Below are 22,183 nucleotides of genomic sequence, written 5' to 3' on the forward strand. Positions count from 1 at the left end.
TGGGTTTATAGCGTGACTTATGAACAACTCTTTACCTATATCTGCATCCAATATATCATATACGTAACAACTTTAAATCATGAACTCGGAAAGTTTACATTATAAAAATTGAAAGAACTGTTTTGTTTTTCAATGAATTTTCAATAAATCTTTTTTAATGAAGGAATTTAAATAATAAAGTTTAGATAAACGATTTAATAATTTTTTTTATAAAAATTAATAATTTATTTAATAATTGAATGTAATGACTTTGTTATCTTATAAATTGATATAAACGGATAATATTGCAGATTCAATTTCCAGATTTTGAATACCGTTTCCAAAACTTTTTGACATCATCGTGTCCATTTTTTGTAACTACCATAGTTCTTGTTTTTTCATTTTCCCATATTAAAACATTTAATTGCTGCGCATAATCTCGAAGTACCACAAAATCAGCCTGAAAACAAAAAAAGATGAAATTGAACGATTTACCCGACACTCACCGTAACTTTCGACAAACTTTTAGAGTAATAATACAATATAAATTGTTACGCTAGAAAGTATCGACTCGAATTACAAGATTGTGCGCGTAAACTTATCAAATTATGAATATGAATTAATTGACTTTTACTTTTCAAGTATGTTGAAATTCTCTGACAATTCCATGCTTTCCAGGTTTTACAAAGGTGTGGTCACTATAAAAAGTTTTCCGCACCACAAAATAATATAAACTGAATTTGCTGCCAATATCTGCCTTTTTCGCTCTTACTGACTATTAACTTCACTCTAATATAATTTAGATGGTAAAGTCTGTTGTATTTATTATTTACCTGTGAAAGAAATTGACTGTATAAAACGCCATCTGTATACGTTAATCTATTACGTTCATTCTCCCAAAGTTTGATTTGATCGACAACAGTAGGAGGCAACGCAGAAGAGGCTTCACCACCGGCAGCTAACATTTGAGGATGAGCATGCTGACGTAAATAGCCAACAATTTGTTCAGCAGTTATACCTCCACGAAGTGCGAGTCTAATTGATTCTCGCGTTAATACACCCACAACCACGTTAGGAAATCTAAAAGGGTAAAACAATAATCTCTATAATTTTTGCCACGTAATAATGGTGTTAATTTATTATTTACCTATACATTAGCTCTGTAAATAATCCAATCAACGCAACCTGTAAATTTGAATCTGTGTACGCATACACACGGTAATTTGTTTCTACTATGATATACCCTTTATGAGCATTATCATCTAATATAGCCGGAGGTATTTTATCGTGGCTTACAGTTATATTCAATGCTAAACGAGTTGGATAAAAACGACCAGCTTTTCGCTAAAATGTTCAAATATCAAAGCAATAAAATTTGAAGTTCTGTGCACGTAGGGCGACTAAAAGTAACGACTAGAAGTGACGACTAAAAGGATGGCGAGTGAAATTGTCTCGTAGTACCAAACACGTAGACAGCAGCTTTACTCTATGACCATTTCTCTGGCTAGCACTTCCGTCAACACTCGAAGCCATTACTGCCACCCGCGTGCAAAGATCTATATAATTTTTAAATAATCACCTTTCTTTGATAAACGAGTCCAAATTCTCTAAGATGTTGTAAAAAAACTAATAAACTATTACTCATACCCTCTGTACTATAATCCTGGAATAAAAAATATTTGAAAATAATATAATTTGTTAATACATGTGACATATGGGTGGAAAGGAAAAAACATACCAAACTTCACAGGGTAAATTGAGACATGTTGTTTCTCTTAATATATTGTCTTTGGCAGTTAATAATTTTAATTTATATCTCCAATATATTTATAATATTTTGATTAAATATGGTGACTAATGAACTGACACTTCTTTAGCAGATAAAAAAAACTACGGGGGATGTGAACTTACGATCAATCAGAAATCCGATACCATAACTATTAATAATGTTTGAAATAAAAACATTGATTACTTTTTGAATTGTTATTTTTAATTACCATTTAACTTTACAATGCAGCTCAACTGAACTGTGTCAAATACAAAAATTCATCGCTATTTATACACAAATCTAAGTTTACTAGAAAAACCTAGAAACGGTATATTGATCATATAAAAATGCATTTGTTCTAGATTCTTCTAAATAAAAACAATTTCTGTAGTTCATTAATTTTCTAATGGATGGCGCTCATATCAACTTTTTATTTATCTATTTTGTACTTGACATTTCTAATACTCCCACCAAAAGTTGATATGGGTGCCTTACAGTTTTCTTAACCCTAAATTGTATCTGAGTCTCGCAAAATTATCTCTGCTAATACCTTTAGTAAAAATATCGGCCTTCTGATCTTTACTATTAACATATAAAATTTTAATTATTTTTTCTTTTACTAAATCTTTAATATAATGATATCTGACATCAAAATGTTTGCTCCTCTTCTTGGAAACTTCGTCCTTGATCACACAGATGGCACTCTTGTTGTCCACATGTAAGGTAATGACTTTGTCTTTTCCGGTCAGTTCTTCATACAAATTTCGGATCCAAATGGCTTCTCTTGCTGCTTCACTTGCTGCCACATATTCTGCCTCAGTTGTTGATAAAACTACAAGTCTTTGTTTTCTGGATGCCCATGATACAGCTGCACCTCCATGTTGAAATACATATCCACTAGTTGACTTTCTATCATCTGTATCTCCAGCAAAATCTGCATCTGAATAACCTTCCAAATCTCCTTCAGTTTGGTAAAGAAGACCATATTCTTTAGTTCCTTGTAAGTATTTTAAAATTTTCTTGACAGCATTCCAATGAATTGTTTTTGGATCTTCTAAGAATTGACTTGCTCGACCCACCGCATAGCTGATATCTGGCCTTGAAATGATAGCTAAAAACATGAGGCTTCCAACTGCCTCTCGATATGGTACTTCGTTTTTGACACTTTTCAGTTTGTGTGGATGGTCTTTTTCGCTGAGTGATTGAGTAGCGTCCACTGGTACTGAGCTTGGATTGGAATCATCACTTCCAAATCTACTGAGCACTTTTTCAATGTAATTTTTCTGGTGGATGAAGATTGAGCCGTTTTTCTGAATAATTTCCATACCCAAATAATAGTGCAATGGTGAACTTAAAACCTTGAAAGTATCTTGTAGTCCATTGATCAGTTTTTTCAATTCTTCTGCATTTTTGGCTGCAATTAGTCCATCATCCACATAAATTGCAACAAACATAGAATGATTTTGATTTGAAAAAATACATGCATCAACTTTGCTCTGTTTTAAACCATATTTCTTGAGAAATTCAGTAAATCGATTATTCCACATTTTTCCAGACTGTTTCAAGCCATAAATACTTTGTTTCAGCTTACATACTTTATCAGTTCCATCTTCATAGCCTTTTGGTTGCTCCATATACAATTCTTCATCTAATTTTGCATACAGGTAGGCTGTAGTCACATCAAATTGTTCCAGCGTCATATTTTCTTTTACAGCCAATGACAAAATAAGTCTGATTGAGTCATATCTAGCTACTGGACTTGAAATTTCTGTATAATCGATGCCATATATCTGGGAATAACCACAGCATACTAATCTGGCTTTATATCTTTCAATTTGACCATGTTCATTTCTTTTAATTTTGTACACCCATTTATTTTTAAGAGCCTTCCTGTCTGCTGGTAATTCACTCAAAATCCAAACTTTGTGCTTCTTCATGGATTCCATTTCCTTATTCATTGCCTGTTTCCATTTTTCATGATTTTCATCTTTTATTGCTTCTTCATAAGTTCTTGGTTCCAGTGGTTCAGCTCCAGTAATTAAAGCTTCTGCGATAACACTTCCTGGATCATAAGCGTATCTAGCTGGTTTTCTTATTTTATCTCTGTCTCTCAATTTTCTGGTAGACTCAACGGTCTTATCTCCATCTGAATCTTCGGAACTTTCTGCTGATCTATATTCATTCTCATCATCTTCTTTTTCTGCTTCAATCTCCTTTTCTTTATCTTCACTTTGAGTTCCTTCTTCATTTTCATCTTTTTCAATAATTTTGAGATTTCTCTGTTCAGATTCAGGTTCTCTAAAGATGACATCTCTGTGTAATTCGATTTTTCCAGTATTTTCAAAATATACTTTATAGCCTTTGACATTTTCATCGTAGCCCACAAAAATTCCTTTTCTTGATTTTTCATCCCATTTTCTTCTTTTTTGCTTTGGGATATGGCAATAAACTTCTGAACCAAATACTTTCAAATTTTCAATTTCTGCATCTTTACCAAACCACAATTCATTAGGTGTTTTTCCAGGGACTGATGAAGTTCCAGTTCTGTTCAGGATGTATACCATAGTATTGACAGCTTCAGCCCAAAATTTCTTTGGCAATTTCGCTGCACATCTTAAAGTTCTGGCTCCTTCAACAATGGTTCGCAAGTCCCTTTCAGCAGATCCATTTTGCTCCGGTGCATATCCAACAGTAGTCTGATGTCTGATTCCATATCTTTTCAAAATTTCTTTGACTTCTTCATTACAATCTTCTGTACCTCGATCTGTTCTCAATACTTTAACTTTTCTGTCAGTTTCTGTTTTCACACTTCTGATATAATCGCTCAAAATTCTTTTGACTTCACTTTTTTGTTTCAAGAAAAATACTTTTCTGTAATGTGAGAAGTCATCTTTGAACAGGACAAAGTACCTGCTCCCACCGATCGAATATTCTACTGGTCCGCATACATCTGAGTGGATTATTTCGCCTGGTTCATGTGTTTTAGTATTAGTTGTTGGAAATGGCTTTCTTTGTTGTTTTCCAAATACACAAGGCTCACAAAATTCTTCTTTCTTATCTGTTTTGATGTTGAATTTCTCCAAAATTTTCTTCACATGATTCATGTTTTGATGACCCAAACGTTGGTGCCATAATTGTAAACTGGTTAGGTTTACTTGACCGACTGATTGAATTTCTTCATTGATTTTAGCATTCAGCACCCACAAGCTTCCTTTGAGTGTTCCATCTAATATTTTGACATTATTTTTCTTGATGGTACAATTCTGGCCTTGTAAAATAATCTTGCAACCAAATTGAACTGCTCTTCGTGGCGAAAACAGATTCATTTTCAATTTTGGCACGTATAGTACTTCTCTCAATAGAACTTTTTCTTCGAAGCCTTTGGTCCATGTTTTCAATTCAATTGTACCTTCACCATACGCTTGAATTTCTTTTCCATCACCCAAACTGACAGTTCGTTCTCCTTGGAATGATTTGTAATTTTTGAGGTAATTCTTGTTGTACGTCATATGTTGTGTGGCTCCAGAATCGATAATCCATGATTCACCATGTGGATTTTCTGTATACGAGCTCAAAGCAGCACTGAAGTTTAAACTTTCTTTCTTCATTCTGCAGTCCTTCTGGAAATGCCCAACTTTTCCGCAGTTGTGGCACTTGATACCTTGTTTGATTCGACAGTTGAGCTGAACGTGGCCCAAATTTCCACAGTGGTAACACTTCTTCACATTATCTTGCTTATTGGCATTTGGATTTTTGTCCCATTTTCCTCTTTGCTGAAATCTGTTTTTCTTTCTGTGACTGACAAGGGCATTGTTTTCTTCTTTTGACTCTGATTTTTCTGTGGATAACTTATTTTTCAACCTTTCTTCTTCAATCAACAATCGGGCAGTGAGATTGTTCAGCTTCTTTTCTTCTGCAGGCGTACTGTCCCAAGCTGAATGGAAATGTGCAAATTCGGGTGGCAGGGTATTCAGAATTTTGGCCATCAACATTCCTTCGGATACATTTTCACCCAGTTCTTTCATTTGACTCACCAGGTGTTCCAGCTTTGAGATGTGGTTACCAACACCATCCTCTTTATTGTAGACTACATTGTAAAATTTCTGTTCCAGAATATGTAATGAGGCGTCTGATTTGTGACCATACATAGCATTCAATTTGTCCAACATTTTCTTCGATGTGTCACAAGAAAACAGCAATGAGAGAACCTTTTCACTTACTGAAGTTACTATGACCCTTTGAGCAGCATTCTCAACTTGATTCCAGTTTTTCAACATCTCAGCATCTATTGGTTTCTCTGTGTGAAGCAATTCGCCATTCTTCATGCTTTTCAAGATGATTGTAATTTGGAATTTCCATGCTTGGTAATTTTCATTACCCACCAGCTTGATGGTTTTCAATTCTTCCATCGTTTCACTGTACATTTACACTTCACTGTATTTCAATTACAAGTTTATTTTTTTTTTGATCACAAATTTTTACTTTTTGATTCAGGACAAAAGACACCTTTTGTAGACACTATTTTTATTTTAATTTATCTGGGCCCATAACCTATTAATAATGTTTGAAATAAAAACATTGATTACTTTTTGAATTGTTATTTTTAATTACCATTTAACTTTACAATGCAGCTCAACTGAACTGTGTCAAATACAAAAATTCATCGCTATTTATACACAAATCTAAGTTTACTAGAAAAACCTAGAAACGGTATATTGATCATATAAAAATGCATTTGTTCTAGATTCTTCTAAATAAAAACAATTTCTGTAGTTCATTAATTTTCTAATGGATGGCGCTCATATCAACTTTTTATTTATCTATTTTGTACTTGACATTTCTAATAATAACTCATTGATTGTAATCGTTTAACTTAGACCCAGTGTACACGGTTGGGATTAAGGTTAGAAACCAAATTTAAATCCGTTGAATCAATCGAAAAGAAACTTTAATCAGTTTCAAATCGGTGTCTTTTTAATTGATTCTTACGTGTTTTGACGCTTTGAATTTTCGCTTAATAGCCTATTTAAAAATTAATTTAAAGGAAATTCAGGTCAGAATATTATAAATGGTGATATAATTGAAATCTTAAATATATCGAAAAATTTTGCATGGTATACAATTTTCCAAGATGATGTTTTTTTATAGCCTATTATCTGCTAAAGTTTGGTACATTCCTTCCATCCTGTATAGTATTGAAAACTTACTTTACCCAACGTACTGAAGCTTAATTGAAATAAAAATGTAAGACAATCTGCTAAATCAAGCCCGCGTTGTTCAACAGTATCTAAATATTGGAGTATAAAATGCCATACTTGTGCCTGAGTATCTAATAGTAAAAATTGGAAACCTTGTCTTGTTATCACTGGACTTCCATCATCATCACTAAAAATATTTTCATAATTTCAACAAATACCTAATAGTGAAGAAATGTAATATAATTTAATCTTGGATAAATAACTAGGAAATTAATATTTAAGTTTTCTATTTCTTATCGTCTTCAGAATAATATTTTGAACCATCGATTTAGTCAGGTCGTTTAATGCAACAAGAAGTCATTAAGTAGACTCCCCTCTACCCATAATAATTTCTGAATGCACATGTGCATACATGCCAAAGGATCTACATTAATACTTAATAATTACCGTTTCATTAAGCCAGCATGCAAAAGAATTCGTACAGCATCTGCAGAAATTCCTTCTTGTTGCTGACTACCAACCATGTAATGTAATACACATTCCCATCTTTCCATTGAATAGGAATCAAGAAATGACACATCACGTGCTTTACTATCTGTTTCTAATTGAGAAGACATACTCCATGGTTTACCTCTAAATTCATTAAATATATTTATTATCAATTTGAATGTATTAATGAAGTGTTTAAATACTTACCCTCCCAATAAGGCAATTTTTAAATTTCGTTTAAATGTACTACTAAGTATCCAACCTAATAAGCCGCCCGGTATAGCAGCTTCTTGCCACACATTTAACTCTGATAATACTGTGCTTACGCGTACATGTTCTCTGCGACACAAAATATGAAAAGAAATATAATTTTCAAAACATTCAATATTTCACTTAATTGTAATTCGATTCAAGTGCCGATTAATTTATTTAGAAATAGATACTGTAAAATACGACGTTTCGTAAAAATCTCGAAAAAAGTGCACTTAAAATTGTGCTTAAAGGCGGACTGAATATGTTTGCAATTTTTAATATTAATATTTGAAAGGACCAGATGATATTCAAATGGATGACAGTTTAATTCATATAATTTCTGTAGAAAGAGAAATTTTAATAAAAATGAACAGGCAGCCTTGGTACTCTCAATTGTCAAAGAATATGAAAAGAACATAAAGAGAATACGGAATAAAAAGCTTACAGTAGTAGATGAATCTGCCGAAGATTTTACTTCTTAACTAACTGGTCGGGAAACATTAGGAGTGACAGTGTATCTAGTAACTATAGACGGAATTGTGATTGAACTTTAAAAGATATGAGAATTGTACAGCAATTTTTACAATTTGATCAATTTGAACACTGAAGAAGTTCAAAATAGAGCAAGTATGTTAGTAACGATGTATTTTGGAGATTTAGAAAAGTGCTTTTTTTAATGAATGTATCCATCTACGTTCTTATAATAATCAGCTCGAGCCGGAGCACTGCCTCGAACATCCAATGCGATTTTACAGATTCTAAGAAATAATGAACTTGAAACTAAAGAATTAATAAAAAGGTCTTTATTGATAGATTTTTACTACTCGAGGCGCTAATTTTTAAACCATGCGCCTCTGGAAAGGATCCTGCGTTAGTCTGCTATTGGAATTGAGTATCTGTTAAATTTGCTCATAATACAAGATTTTGTAGAATTCGATAGGTAAGAAAAAAGTTTTTAGCTTGTTTCTTGGACCAATGAACGCTAGATTTGTATAACAAATTCTAATGGCAATCGGCTAATTTTTGGCCATAAAATAGAAACCGGACCTAGTTTGCATTACTGTGTCTACTCTGGACGATGCAAAGAAGTAGATTTCCGTTTCTTAGAAACTTTTTAGGTCCTACTGTTGAAAATTTTAGATCCAAGGAGAGTCTGAATCCAAGAAATCGTAATTTTGGTTACTATATCACAAATACAAATTTTAACACTTACTTGGAAAAAGCTTGTGAGCCCCATGATGCTACAACGGCTTGTGGAACTGGTTGTTCAACAAACAATATTCGAATTACATATTGGCGAGCTAATTCCGGTAACTCTCTATCAAAATTTTATGGGAATTTTAAAAACAATTTTTAATATTAATATTTATTAAATTGGAAATCTTTAAATACCTATATACAGCTAAACATATAGCAGGATGATTATAAAGCTTTTCTAAAACTTCGGCAGGACGTGTTTTCAAATATTCATGTAAATTTTTACATTGTAGATTAGCTGGTTGTAACGTTAAATTATTTGCTACGGAATTTTTATTATTTTTGGCATTGTCTGCCATTTATTCTCTTATTAATAATTTATTATTTATATACAACATTTGCATTTATTAAAAAACGTTATTTATTATCGGTTGGTTTATTAAAAGCATTAAAAAATTGTATATCGAATAGTGTTTTTAATATAACTTTTAAGGTTATGAATTCTTTTCAAGTTTTTGGATAATATCGTTTGAGAATAACGAACTTGTGCAAATCGAAGTTAATCTTCCATGTGTTCATAAACTCAATCAAGTGTGCTGGTCAGCATACCTACGTGTTACTGTGATGACGCAGTCAATTAGCCAATCAGCTGACAGAATTTGATGTGTTCCTTTTCATGCTCATACGTTTCTTCCAATTGCATAGTTTGATGCGACAATAGAATGTAGCCCTTAATTTACTTAACAATGCAGCTCGAGTGTGAATTACCAATTAAACTGTGCCCGCCCACGTAAAAAATAACTGTGGTTAAAGTCTATATTTTTCAGTACAGAGACTGTGAGATTAAAAAGGCAAAGATTAAATCTTAATCGCGCTCTTTTTTCTCACCTTTTTGTTATTAATTCACACTTTTCTAATCAGAGAGTATATCGTATATACAAGATACATTCAGTTAGGCAGCGCTTGATAAAATTAGATTTTCTGATGTTTAAAGAAATAAAAATATTTTAATTACAGTTTATTTTCTCTGGAAATATTGTTGTAATTATTAATCTTAGTTAAGCGTCGACACAATATCTGGCTACAAAAAGTTAACCCAGTGAAGAAAGAATTATTATTTCGATTGAATAACTTTTTAAAATATGGTAAAAATTTATTTTAAATCGAAAAATTAACAATAACTTAACTAGTATAAAACATAACTTAAAGGAAAATTACTTATGACATATTCTAATAGTATTTTTACTCATAACAGTAATTACACCATCATCCTGTAATTCTCTGAGGGCATCTTCAAACATTTCTCGTGTAACCATCTATAAAAATAAACACTTATTAATATTCAAGAAAAAGAAATTCAGCTTTCTCGTAATTTTTTCGACAAGCAATACCTTCTAATTTATTTCGAATGAAGTATACTTACAATTTGAGATGCTTCTTTTATTTCCATATGCAATTTTTGGTAATTTAATGTAGGTACTTTTCCCTTAGCAGTAATTAAGTCTTTTAAAGCTTTCACCAATTCCACTTTACGCTTACGGGCAGTAGTACTTAATCCTGTTGTTAAAATTCCAATATCTATTTTACCGGATAATGGATCTGTAGCGGATTGTTTTAAAGCTTCACGATGTAATCTAAGACAGAAAATATGTCCAAATAAGATTTCTGGATTTAATATACGATATCTCAAGTCGTTTCTGAGACAAAAAATTTGGCAGATGAGCGATTATTGCAAAACCAAAAAATTGTATTACCTCCAGGCTTCATCAACATCCACTACTTCTACGAGATTCGAAAAACGTACTTTAGCATGAGCCTCAGCCAATCGAATTAATGATTCAAGTTGTCGTGGATAAGCTGATATTTGACCTCGACCGGATCCAACTTTACGCATATCTACATAAGCTTGTATAAGTTTTTGTGATGCTTCTTCACTAAGTTTTGGATGTACATGTTCTTTAGCATATGCAATATAATCTCTTAGAATTCCCATGTCCATCAACTCATCTTCTTCCGCTTCTGGTGATTTGTAGTATAGAGAAACTAAATGACGAGCTAGACGACGATCAAATATATCGTTTTGTGGATCCAATATCAAAAATATTAAATCAAACCTGCAATAGAATAAACATAATATGTAAGAATTATGAACCATGGTTCAATTTATTTTCATTGCCATTATATGGATATCTGACTATTATTGGCATTTCACGTCAATTATCCTTACATTCTTTCCAGAAAAAACTCGAGAGAAAATACTATAATAAAGTGAGTTTTTTTCTTACCTAGACATCAATGTATGCGGCAATTGAACATTTTCAATAATTGTTTTATTTTTATTCCATTGTGATTCGCACGGATTAGCTGCAGCTAAAATTGATGTCCGTGCATTTAATTGACAAATAATTCCAGCTTTTGCGATACTTAATGTTTGCTGTTCCATTACTTCATGCAACACACTACGAGTTGCGTCATTCATTTTATCGAATTCATCAATACAACATACACCATTATCAGCAAGAACTAATGCTCCCCTATAAAATATTTTTGCAATTCATGAAATGAAAGTAAGAAGTTTTTTTGGCGTGATTTTTTATTACGTTTGTAAAATAAGTTGTCTAGTCTCTGGATCTTTGGTAACGTAAGCTGTTAATCCCACCGCTGAAGAACCTTTTCCTGATGTATATTGACTTCTTGGAACCAAGTTAAATACATATGATAATAATTGCGATTTTGAAGTACCAGGATCTCCGCACAATAATATGTTAATTTCGGCTCTGAACAAATTTTAATATTTGAATAAAAAAACGGATTCTAAATATAAACTTGTTTCTTTTATACCTGAAATTAGCGCGCCCTGATGCCACGTGAGTTTTTTTAGTGCCTCCAAACAATTGTAATAAGATTCCTTTTTTAACATCCTCATTTTCATAAATAGAAGGTGCAATAGCACGAGCTAATCGTTCATAAACATCCTCTTTTTTCGATAACATGTGTAGTAATTCGACACGTTCAGGTGGGAATCTATGATCTTTTCTAAAAACATTAAAATTGTTATTAGTAAACAACAGAGTAGTGAGGTAGTAACAATTTGGATATTTAGGTATCATTGACGAATTTAGGACAAGAAAATGGCGCCTTAGCTTCAATTGGTCAATTTTTGGAGCAAATATTTTATTCATAAAATGTTTTATTTCTTCAATTTATTAATCAATTTTTAAGTCTCCTTTCGTAATTCAGCCTAAACCTGAACTCAATGATCCTGAATACTTAAAAATATGATAAACCAAATTTGTTGACGATTCGTATACCTGAAACTCTCCGGAAATCCAAAAACTCTTCTTACCAAGAAGTATTTAAGAAATTTATCGCCCTTCTAATACATTAAAATAGTTTTAAAAAATTTGATTAATTCTTACCCGTCTTCTTGCTCATACAATCGTTTATTATCCACTTTGCGGAAATGCACAACATCAATATGTGTTTTATAAATAGAACGAACATTTCGCATACGTGGATTCACTTGAGTTGGAAGTGCACGATAGATACCAGTAACAGTAACACGATCACCTGGTTGTACAGCATCAACTAAATCATTATGCGCAAATAACACAACCGTATGTGGTGTTTGACCAGCTGGCATATCATCTGGTGATTCTTGAAATTTAATCACTTGTTTATCCGTAAATTGTGATCGATTATGAATCAATGAAAAACAATAATTTGTGTTACAATTTGTGCACACTGTAGGTTCAGCAATACGACCACGATCAATTTCAACTGTTGTTGTAAATGAGCATACGATACATTTAAAGAAAGCTTCACGCATTTCGGGAATTATGTGTGATGTACGAATTACCATTCCGCTGATTGTAATTAATTGATCGATATCTGAAATTCGAGAAAAACTATGTGAATCCATATTTTTGCCACTAAAAAGCAAATTACACCAAAATCGCCAAAAATAAATTTTCAAATTGTCGTTTCTTTAAAATGAAATACAATTACCTTCAGGATTTAAGGAGCGCATGTTTTTAGTCTTAGCCGCATTAAACGGACGAACTTGAATTTGATGTTCCAAAGTATCAGCTGGATATCGTTCAAAATACATTTCGTTAACTGCCGCATCTAAAGCTGGAATTACTTCTTGAGGATAGCATACTAATTGTCGATATAGATTTGCATCAAATGTTTCTATATGTCCACAATTTACATTCATAAAAGGTTCTTCTAAAGTATGGATCTAAAATTTTATTTTAAAATTGAAACATCAACTATAAAAACTTTGAATTTAAGTGAATTTTCAAAGAATTTAACTCACCTCATCCAATTTTTGTAAATATAATGGTTCATTAATATTCATTCCTTCCATTCGTTCATCTTCTTCGGCTTCTGGATCAATGTACCGTAAGATGAATTGTTTGAATTGTTCTTTACAACGTGAAATCACGACGTTGGTACCCCAAATTACAAGTTGATTTTCAGCATTATCAGTTTCAGATGATTCGGGAATTGGTTCCAACTAAATAATAAGGAATACAGTTTTATCATACTACAATTTTAAACATTTTATTTTTTTGAAGAATCAAATTCACGCAAGTTTAATTTAGAAGGTAGAATTTTTGACCAGAAAATAGATTTTGTATTTATCCTTAAATTTGAAATTATTTTAATTTTAGGCATTTTCATAAATAATCGTTTTTGGATACTAGTTATTCTTAATATTGACTTTTAATCAAATTTAAAAAAAAATGTATAACTTGGTTTATACATTTTCTAGAGTAATTAATTAAATTTTTTCGATGATATTACTCGAAATGTTATATGAAGTACGATCTAGTGGTCAAATGAATTGAATTTTTGGGGGCTTTTTTATCATTTGTATTCCGAAATCAGAGACAACCCAAAGGTAGAAATATAGACAACAAATTCTTTTCGTGAGTTAATTGTACCAGGTGAATTTTTCAGAGTTACGAGAGTAATTAGTTTTAAAGCACAAACGTAAATTCACCGGTGTCTATGGATACCACAAGTTATTTTGATGAGACTTTAAAGTACAATCCCATTTGGGATAAAGTACAACGGGTTTAAATCAAGGAAATAATAATTTTTTATTGGTATTCTTTATATTAAACCATTAATGTTTTCATTTTAAAAAAATTAATTAATAAACTCCTTGTATTTTAAATGTAAAATGTCTGTGTATTTCTGATCAAAGTAGTTTTCTATACAAAATGTCAGTAAGCAACAAAATGAATTAATTGTATATTTTCATCTTAATTTAATTGTAGAAGTATTTTGGTAATGAAAAAATTTGGAATTTCATAAAAAAATCGTGAGAAAAATGTTCTTATATATTTTTGTTAAGTACTTAGTTTATAAACAAGCTCAGGACTATGAAATTTCAATGGAAATAATTTTCTCGATATTAACAATTTCGATATTGTTATCAGTTACACGAAAATTTTGGTTTTGGTTTCACGGACAGAGACATAACAACAATCGAAGTACACTAAAAATGCAAGAATTATATTATGACCAAGGTGGGTTTTATAAACGCTTATACCCAAAAATTACGACAAAGTCCGCTTCATAGAGTAGTAACGGATTTTTAGGCCAGTCTATGGTTCGTACCGAAGGCATATGGTTTTATACCTCTCCAGAAATGCTATAAGTTACTTTATTTCCTGAAAACATGATACTAGTAAAGAGATAAATAATGAGTAAAAACTACGCTTTGTTGTTAATTTTAACACCACTTGCAAGAGTTTGAAAATTAACTCAACCCATTATTTTTTGTTCAGTTAATATTAAAGTCTGGAAATGCAATAACACTCGAGAAAAACTATTTAGATAGCATAAATCACATTTATTTCCTTAAAAATGATGCCATAATAAAGAATTAAGGAACAAAAGTCTAATTTAATTGATAATTATAATATCACTTGCCATAAGTGAACCCAACTCAACCCAAATAAGAATTAAAAGATACTTAACCCCTTTCATTACGTACGAACCGTAGAGCCCTCAAATTTGTATATTTTCAATAATAATATAAAATCAGTTGTTGACATACTTGTTGGCGAATGTCTGTGCTCTAAATAGATTTCTCTAGTGACTATGAGCTGCTCGGGATCAAAAATTAGGTATTTCGAAGTCCGCCATAATAACCTAATCGATGCAGTTCGAGGGAATAAACTTGATACCTCACATAGTGATTATATGAAAATTAAACTTTCCGCACATATAGCTTTACCTTAATAAATTCATTTCTTATTCTTTAAGTAGTTTAAGTTGCTTTTTTGTAGCGGGTCTTATTTTTTACAAAAAAATTAATGGAATTTTATATTTAGACGGAATAGTATTTAACGAAGATGAGTGTCCAATTTGTGTATCACCGCCTGTAAATGCAATAAAAACAAATTGTGGACATTGTTTTTGCGGCCCATGTTTTCAACAATTTTTCAATGTAACACAAATTAGCCCAAATCGTTATAAATGCCCTTTATGCAGACAAATTATTTCTAACATACAAAGAAGCAACAAGGTATTGACTATTTTAGATATTTAATTTATAAAATAAATTGAATATTTGTTTCATTGTTCAATTGTGTTCATTATTAATTCTACAGGCCTTCTTCAAAAAAATATTATAATAGATTTTTTAATAAATTGTAGAAATAAAAAAATTATAAGCAATCAAAACCTTATCGTTTTACGCCAGTATTTTTCAATTTTCAAATTTAGTTCAAAAACATACTTTTCTCAACGCAACTCGTCATCTTTGTCAAAAGGTCAGATTTGGCTTTTGAAAATTTTGAAAAAATGAAGATGTTTTTCAAATGATTAATTATTAAATTATATTTGTTATTTTAGGAGACTGTTGGCGAAACTACCTCAGAGGAAAAGATAATAGATAATTTCTTAAAAGAATATCATAATCAATTTAACCGTCAAAAACGTACAACAAATTTTCGACATATAGCACCATGGTTGTTTAATTTGTTTATTGGATCCCTATTCTTATTCACAATATTATCGCCATTTTTATACACTTCAGTAAAAAGAATTATTATTGAATTTTATGCCATAACACAAAATTTTGTGGTAAATCCATATAATAATCCAAACAACGAACAAACTTTATCACATATGTAGAGTTATATTACTAATAATAATTTAATTCGTAAATGAATGAATTTTTTTTTAAAACAAAGCAAGATATAAAGTTTTGTAAATAAATACTTTCATAAGAAATTTTTTGATCCGATATACGAATGAAATATTAATAAACTTATGATTTTTTTTGAGTCGATTTGATAAGATTTTTGGCAAGAATCCAAGAGACCCGCGTTTGATTCCTGCTATAGGTATATTTGTTTCAATTTTCTTTAACAAGGCTGTATAAGAAACCCAGAAAAGCAAATTCATTAGTTGTCTAGAATTGGTATAGTTCCAAATCCGTTAATTTGGGAGCGTTTTAAATATTGAATTCATGTTTTCTTTCATATTAGTTCAGCAAATACATTCTTTAAATTACGATATTACCTGATCAGATGCCAAAGGAACTTGGCGAATACGTTTATCCACACGAATATCTGGACGTTGTCGCATCGGTGTACCTCTTACTCCAGACCGTGGTGTACGAATAGAGCCCATAGAACTAGGTGTGCCATAATTCAATGGAGAACTCATTTCACCTATCTCGCTAATTGGTGCAACTAAGAGAAAAGTAAATTTGATGTTAAATCTAAGTATATTATTGAAGGGTTAATATTAAAAAATACCTTCAGGACTTGTGGCAACAATATTTTGAGGAGGTGAGCTTACAGGTATTTCTACATCAGAATCAGCAACTGTGACTCCTTGATCAGGACGTTGAGTACCCCAACGCATCGGAGTTGAAACGGATCCATTATCTTCATTAGTTGATTTAGCTGGAGTTGTTAATAATCGTTTTGATGGAGTCATTCTACGTTTACTTGGGGTTTCATCTTGTCGACTTGGAGTTTCACTACCAGCAGTACGGCGTGTTGCTCTTGGTGTACCATTTTGACTTTGTTGACTCGGAGTTGCACTTCCCGCTGTACTTCGTGTTTGTCTACTTGGAGTGCCATTCTGACTTTGTCTACTTGGAGTACGATTACCACGACTTGGCGTTCTAGATCCGTTCGTTGATTGGGAAGAAGTTCTTGGTGGTGACGACATTTTTTCGTCAACTTTATTATTCAATAAAAATAGTTTTAAAAGTATAAACTTGCAAACACAGACAGCTCAATTCTTAACTTAAAAGCGCGCGAAATTGGTGCAGTAAAGTCAGACGTACCACCTTATAGAGATAAATTAAAGTTCAATATTCTACTAAACTATTCAATCCGTAAAGATAGCACGGCTGACGGTACCTTTTGGCACAAAACTTAATGAAAAAAAAATATAAGAAAATGAATGTATTTTAATTTGAAAAATTATTTTTCGTGTAATTTTATTAGCGATAGTAATTTTTAAACCAATAAAACTTAACTCAAAATCTTGAGCAATAAACAGCGAATTACATTGAAAAATTTCTATTCCTGCGCTGCTATCTTATCACTCTCGGAATTCGCCCAATAAATTTTTTGAATTAATAACATTTCATATATTTAGATTATTTTAATTTCAGAAAGTTTTTTGCTTTGGAAATAAAGAATTTCGGCATTGTTTTCTAAAATAATAAATAGAAAATACAATAATTTAGGAATTATTTAATTGTATCCGCTGCATAAAAAAAAATTTTAAGAAAAAGAAAACCGACTTTTCCAAAACAAAATAATATGCACTAAAAACTAAAAAATAACGATAATATAATGTAGTTAAAATTATTGTTATTTTTGGAGTCGGTGTCGGCCAAGGAAACAACTCTGCCAGAAAAGTTTGCTACATTAGCTTGGCTGACACCGACTCCAAAAATAATAATAATTTTAACTACATTATATTATCGTTATTTTTTACTTTTTAGTGCATATTATTTTGTTTTGGAAAAGTTTTTTTTTGAAGTTTTCTTTTGAAGTCGGTTTTCTTTTTCTTAAAATTTTTTTTATTTTGTGATTTTTAGTGAATATGAAGTACACTAACTAATTTTTCACTAAAAAAGAATCATCGAAATCGGTTGGCGTGATATTGAGTTATTCGTCCTCTTGTCGTGCATACTTAATGCAAATTTAAGACTTTTATGGTTTTCTCATGGATGCCGTTGTCAGAACTAGACAAAAATGAAATGGGACCACACGAGAAGCACCAGCTTTCAAATAGATAAAGAATTATCAAAATCGGTTCACCCAGTCAAAAGTTCTGCGGCAACTAACATTAAAAAAAAAAAAATACAGTCGAATTGATAACCTCCTCCTTTTTTGTTTGAAGTCGGTTAAAAAATGTGAAGAGCTGCCAACTTAATTCCATGTTGACTTTGAAAATCAAATGTTTATATTTACAAACTTTTTAAAATTCCAAAATTCTGTCAACAGGTGTTGACAGAATTTAACAAATGTGCTATTTCCTTCCGATCGTCAAATATTAAAACTATCTATTCATATTTTTCTTGAAATGAATTTTGAAAAACAATTGCAAATCAATAATTTTAAAATACTGAGTAAGTTATGAAATTTGTCAAATAAAATTCAAAATTTAAATATCCCTTTATTTTTAGGTTTAGTTTTCGAGGACATCGAGTTTAGTTAAATAAATAACCTTGCTATATAAATATGTCGAAAGTTAAAGAACGCATGTTTAGCATGCAATATTTGGAACACAAAAATTTTCCAGTTTTTAAACAACCACAAATACGTGGATATTTTAGTGTTGATAAAGATAGAAAAATAAAATTTGATGCATCAAATTTACGATATTATTACGAAGGCACACGTTTACCTAAAAATAAAAAGATATCTCTTAATTTGGATGCAAACGTAGATCAAGCGATTAAGAAAGATGAGTTTTTAAAAGAGATTGAACAAATAAATCATATGTTATATTATTTAAAACATAATACCGAATTTCATCGAAGTACAAATTTGGATGATAAGAAATTTTTCTCATTTGATTTCATTGCATTTCGTGGTCTTTTAACTTTAATTTTGTGCACGCCATATGAAAGAAATGAAGGATGGGCAATTAATGCTTCGTATTTTAAGGGCAATATCTATTTATGTGATACTATTACGGATCAAAAGCGGCAAAATATTTTAAATGCTAATGATAAAATGAAAAGATGTTCGTCGTGGGGCTATAAATTTGAACAGTATTTACTTACAAGTATGAAATGTTTTTGTATTTTATCATTAAGAGGTAGCACACACTACAGGTCGATTGATTTGGCAAACTACGGAATTTGAAAGAAATCGTATTGCCCATTAAACTATATTATTACTAGTAGCGTCTCAGTCAAAATAAAAGGTCGATTAAATTTCCGACCTACCAAAAGTCTGCAATGTGTGCTGTTTTTTAGAATTCCTAATTTGAAAGATGTACCCTAGTTTAAATTTCTTAAATTAAAGTATAACCATCCTCGTATTTTGGATTAGAGAGAATAAAATTTATTTTTCTCGCAATATTAAGGTGTACAAACTATTCGAATGAATTGAGCTGGAGCTATTACCTATGGTTTATCTCAAATACGGGGGTTTCATAAAATAAATTATGTACTGAATGTAAAAATTTTTTTACTAATTTGACTATGAGTCGTAGAGAAACAGATCTTAAATTTTCAACCTTCTATATTGTATAGTTTTGGAGAAAATGGAATCTTATGTTCTAGCGTAATATACGCAAAAATGTTTCAAACAATAATTGTTTATTTTTTTATAGAGAACATTTTTTACAATTAAATTTTTGTTCTGTCCTTTACGGTTTACAAACTGGGTTCAACGGATCCAAGACAAAAATGATCTATGATGCTCATTTACAAACTCAAATTTACTTTTTATACCCAGGACACGTCATAAAAATTTAAGCTCGATATCTCTTTTCGTTTTTGAGTTATCGTGCTGACAGAAAGGCGGGTAAACGAAAATGGACTAATTAGGTGATTTTATGAACACTTATGTCAAAACTTTGTTTGTATCATCAATATTTCTAAGCGTTATAAAATTGGGACTAAATTTAGTATGCCTTCATATATATAGGATATAACCATGCCTAGGGTACTTTAATAATTTTTGTGATGTAATTTGAATCACAGGATACCATGAAATAATACTTCCAGCTCAACTTATAGTTCATCTATTGAGTCTCTTTGAACTTCAAGTAGTAAATTTTGCGAAAAAATTATTTAATCGTTCTCTGCACAGCAAAATTTGAGGGTGGTTACACTTGAAATGAGACATACTGTTTGAAATAGAAAATATTTAGGATAATTTTTGTAGGCGACCCAAAAATTTCACCCGATGCTTCAAAACCAGTTGATGAGAATGAAGAATTTTGTTGTATTTTTGAAACAAAAATAAATAACGTACAATTATTATATGGAGCTGAAATGGATGGTATATTAAGCGATAAAAAAATTGATGTAAATAATCCAAATGACTTAAATAATGTAAAATTTGTCGAATTAAAAACAAATCGAGTAATTGACAATAAGCGACAGTATCAAAATCATCTACGTTATAAATATATTAAGTGGTGGTGTCAAAGTTTTCTGGTTGGAATTAACGATATTCTTGTTGGATTTCGAAACGATCAAGGAAAAGTTTTGACTTTGGATAATTTAGAAGTGAATGTTATACCAAAAAAAGTTATGGTAAATTTTTTTTTACGATATTTAGTTTATAATCCGGTTGCCATCACATTAAGGATTTTCAGCAAATGTGTATATGGAGGGTAGAGATAAGGAGAACCATCTTGTTTGCGGGTTTCAGAATTAAAATATATTTAGTGAAAACTGAAACGACATTTCAATATTTTTACTTTTAACTATGCATACATTCACACATTCAAATATTTTTTCAGGGTCAATGGAGTCCTAGTGTTTGTATGAACTTTTTAAAAGAAATGTTAGACTTTATTAGTTTTGTGATAAAAAATGATGAGAACTTAAAAGAAGATGATCCAGATACAGTTTGGCAATTTGTTTGGAAACCACCTGCATTAAATGTAGAGGTCAAAAAATATTGTGGACGATCGAAAGAAACTTTCCTTCCGGAATGGTTTGTTAATCATGTACGAACTTTTGAAAAAAGATATAAGGCTGAAGGTGTATCATAACTATGAAATAAAATATGGATTTTTTTAAATGAAAATGAATATGATTGACTTATTTTGATTTAACGAGTTGAAAAGGTTTCAATGGATCTCAAGTTTATTTGAACGTAAGATCATGTATTTTAAAATATTACGCCTTCGAACTTTTGAATTTTGGAGCTGATATCTCGATATCAGTGCTATCATTTTTGATGGATTAAAATTAGTCTACAAAAAATTGTGAAAATTGGAGATAATTTTTCTTAAATTTTTAATAGCTTCTGAAAAAATTTGAGATAAACGAACACATTATTTAACCCAAAAATGGCGAATATTAGGTGAATTTGTTAGCTTAAGATCTGTGCATTTCAAAATATTATCTAAATTTCGATTTTGGTCCCGTGAATTTGACATCTCGATATTTAAGTTTAAATTGGATCGATTTTTAGCCATTCACTTAAGAGCAACATTTTTTGATAGTATTTGCCCCTATCTGTCTTCTTTTTATATGGTACCCAAAGAGATGCATTATTTTAGTATATTATTAATTTTATTATCTTTACAACCTAGCATACGCCTGCAGAAACTATGCTGAAATTTGATGCATAGCCGGTTACTGTGTTCTGACTCTTGCAATGACTGTTTAATCGATTAACCGTCCTTTTAATTATTATAATTGACGAACTGCCGCTGTCGGGACTTAAACCCATACTGTCCCAGTGCCCAAGAGTCAACGCTAAGACGGACGCCTTAGCCTTTTCGGCCATTTGGGTCCTGACTTTTACACAAGTGCGATTACAAAAATGCGCTAAAATTAAACCGTTATTAAAAAAAAAAAAAAAAAAACTTCGTTTTTTTACCATATTTATTTTCACAACGTAGTACAATAGTAATTTCTAATATACATTTAAAAATTATTATGAATCAAACTTAACGACATTTACAAATATTCAAAATTAAAATTTTAACTGAATTTTTATGTTAAATATGATTGATATATTGTAAAATTAAAAATGTTAATTACTTAAAAATTAATTGATTTATAAATAATAATAACTTATTTATTTATTAAAAACTTATCTTTAAAAAA

The 22,183-nt window shown here is 30.9% G+C and overlaps 3 protein-coding genes across 3 annotated transcripts; 1 reads left to right on the plus strand and 2 right to left on the minus strand.

Annotated features, from left to right (window-relative positions):
• Window positions 1-252: 252 nt before the first annotated feature.
• On the minus strand, window positions 253-9,324 carry LOC123300045 (general transcription factor IIH subunit 4). The gene is made up of 9 exons (XM_044882513.1): window positions 9,079-9,324; window positions 8,900-9,004; window positions 7,642-7,773; window positions 7,393-7,578; window positions 6,955-7,132; window positions 1,559-1,642; window positions 1,127-1,323; window positions 813-1,059; window positions 253-439 (listed from the first exon to the last, which is right to left on the minus strand). The coding sequence occupies exons 1-9, from the start codon at window positions 9,240-9,242 to the stop codon at window positions 293-295; spliced, it is 1,440 nt and encodes a 479-aa protein (XP_044738448.1). The 5' UTR covers window positions 9,243-9,324; the 3' UTR covers window positions 253-292.
• Window positions 9,325-10,053: 729 nt separating this feature from the next.
• Window positions 10,054-17,192, minus strand: LOC123300423 (DNA replication licensing factor MCM4). Its single transcript, XM_044882996.1, has 11 exons — window positions 16,671-17,192; window positions 16,432-16,604; window positions 13,205-13,405; window positions 12,892-13,126; window positions 12,303-12,774; window positions 11,725-11,919; window positions 11,484-11,660; window positions 11,169-11,417; window positions 10,638-10,997; window positions 10,307-10,517; window positions 10,054-10,199 (listed from the first exon to the last, which is right to left on the minus strand). Exons 1-11 carry the CDS (start codon window positions 17,089-17,091, stop codon window positions 10,098-10,100), a joined length of 2,796 nt encoding a protein of 931 aa, XP_044738931.1. The 5' UTR covers window positions 17,092-17,192; the 3' UTR covers window positions 10,054-10,097.
• Window positions 17,193-18,450: 1,258 nt separating this feature from the next.
• Window positions 18,451-21,335, plus strand: LOC123300723 (decapping and exoribonuclease protein-like). The gene is made up of 4 exons (XM_044883349.1): window positions 18,451-18,508; window positions 18,566-19,170; window positions 20,280-20,653; window positions 20,863-21,335. The coding sequence occupies exons 2-4, from the start codon at window positions 18,621-18,623 to the stop codon at window positions 21,115-21,117; spliced, it is 1,179 nt and encodes a 392-aa protein (XP_044739284.1). The 5' UTR covers window positions 18,451-18,508; window positions 18,566-18,620; the 3' UTR covers window positions 21,118-21,335.
• Window positions 21,336-22,183: the final 848 nt, after the last annotated feature.

Source organism: Chrysoperla carnea, chromosome 5 (assembly GCF_905475395.1).
Source record: "Chrysoperla carnea chromosome 5, inChrCarn1.1, whole genome shotgun sequence".
NCBI classification, from domain to species: domain Eukaryota; kingdom Metazoa; phylum Arthropoda; class Insecta; order Neuroptera; family Chrysopidae; genus Chrysoperla; species Chrysoperla carnea.

Coding starts and splice junctions, on each gene's coding strand:
- LOC123300723 (XM_044883349.1), top strand. CDS start 18,621: ATGTCGAAAGTTAAAGAACGCATGTTTAGCATGCAATATTTGGAACAC. Junction 19,171..20,279: donor TGAACAGTATTTACTTACAA/GTATGAAATGTT, acceptor TAATTTTTGTAG/GCGACCCAAAAATTTCACCC. Junction 20,654..20,862: donor TTATACCAAAAAAAGTTATG/GTAAATTTTTTT, acceptor ATATTTTTTCAG/GGTCAATGGAGTCCTAGTGT.
- LOC123300045 (XM_044882513.1), bottom strand. CDS start 9,242: ATGGCAGACAATGCCAAAAATAATAAAAATTCCGTAGCAAATAATTTA. Junction 7,579..7,641: donor AAAATTGCCTTATTGGGAGG/GTAAGTATTTAA, acceptor TAATGAATTTAG/AGGTAAACCATGGAGTATGT. Junction 7,133..7,392: donor CATGCTGGCTTAATGAAACG/GTAATTATTAAG, acceptor AAATATTTTTAG/TGATGATGATGGAAGTCCAG.
- LOC123300423 (XM_044882996.1), bottom strand. CDS start 17,091: ATGTCGTCACCACCAAGAACTTCTTCCCAATCAACGAACGGATCTAGA. Junction 13,406..16,431: donor TTCCTTTGGCATCTGATCAG/GTAATATCGTAA, acceptor CTTATTATTTAG/TTGGAACCAATTCCCGAATC. Junction 11,661..11,724: donor TCAGGGCGCGCTAATTTCAG/GTATAAAAGAAA, acceptor AAATTTGTTCAG/AGCCGAAATTAACATATTAT.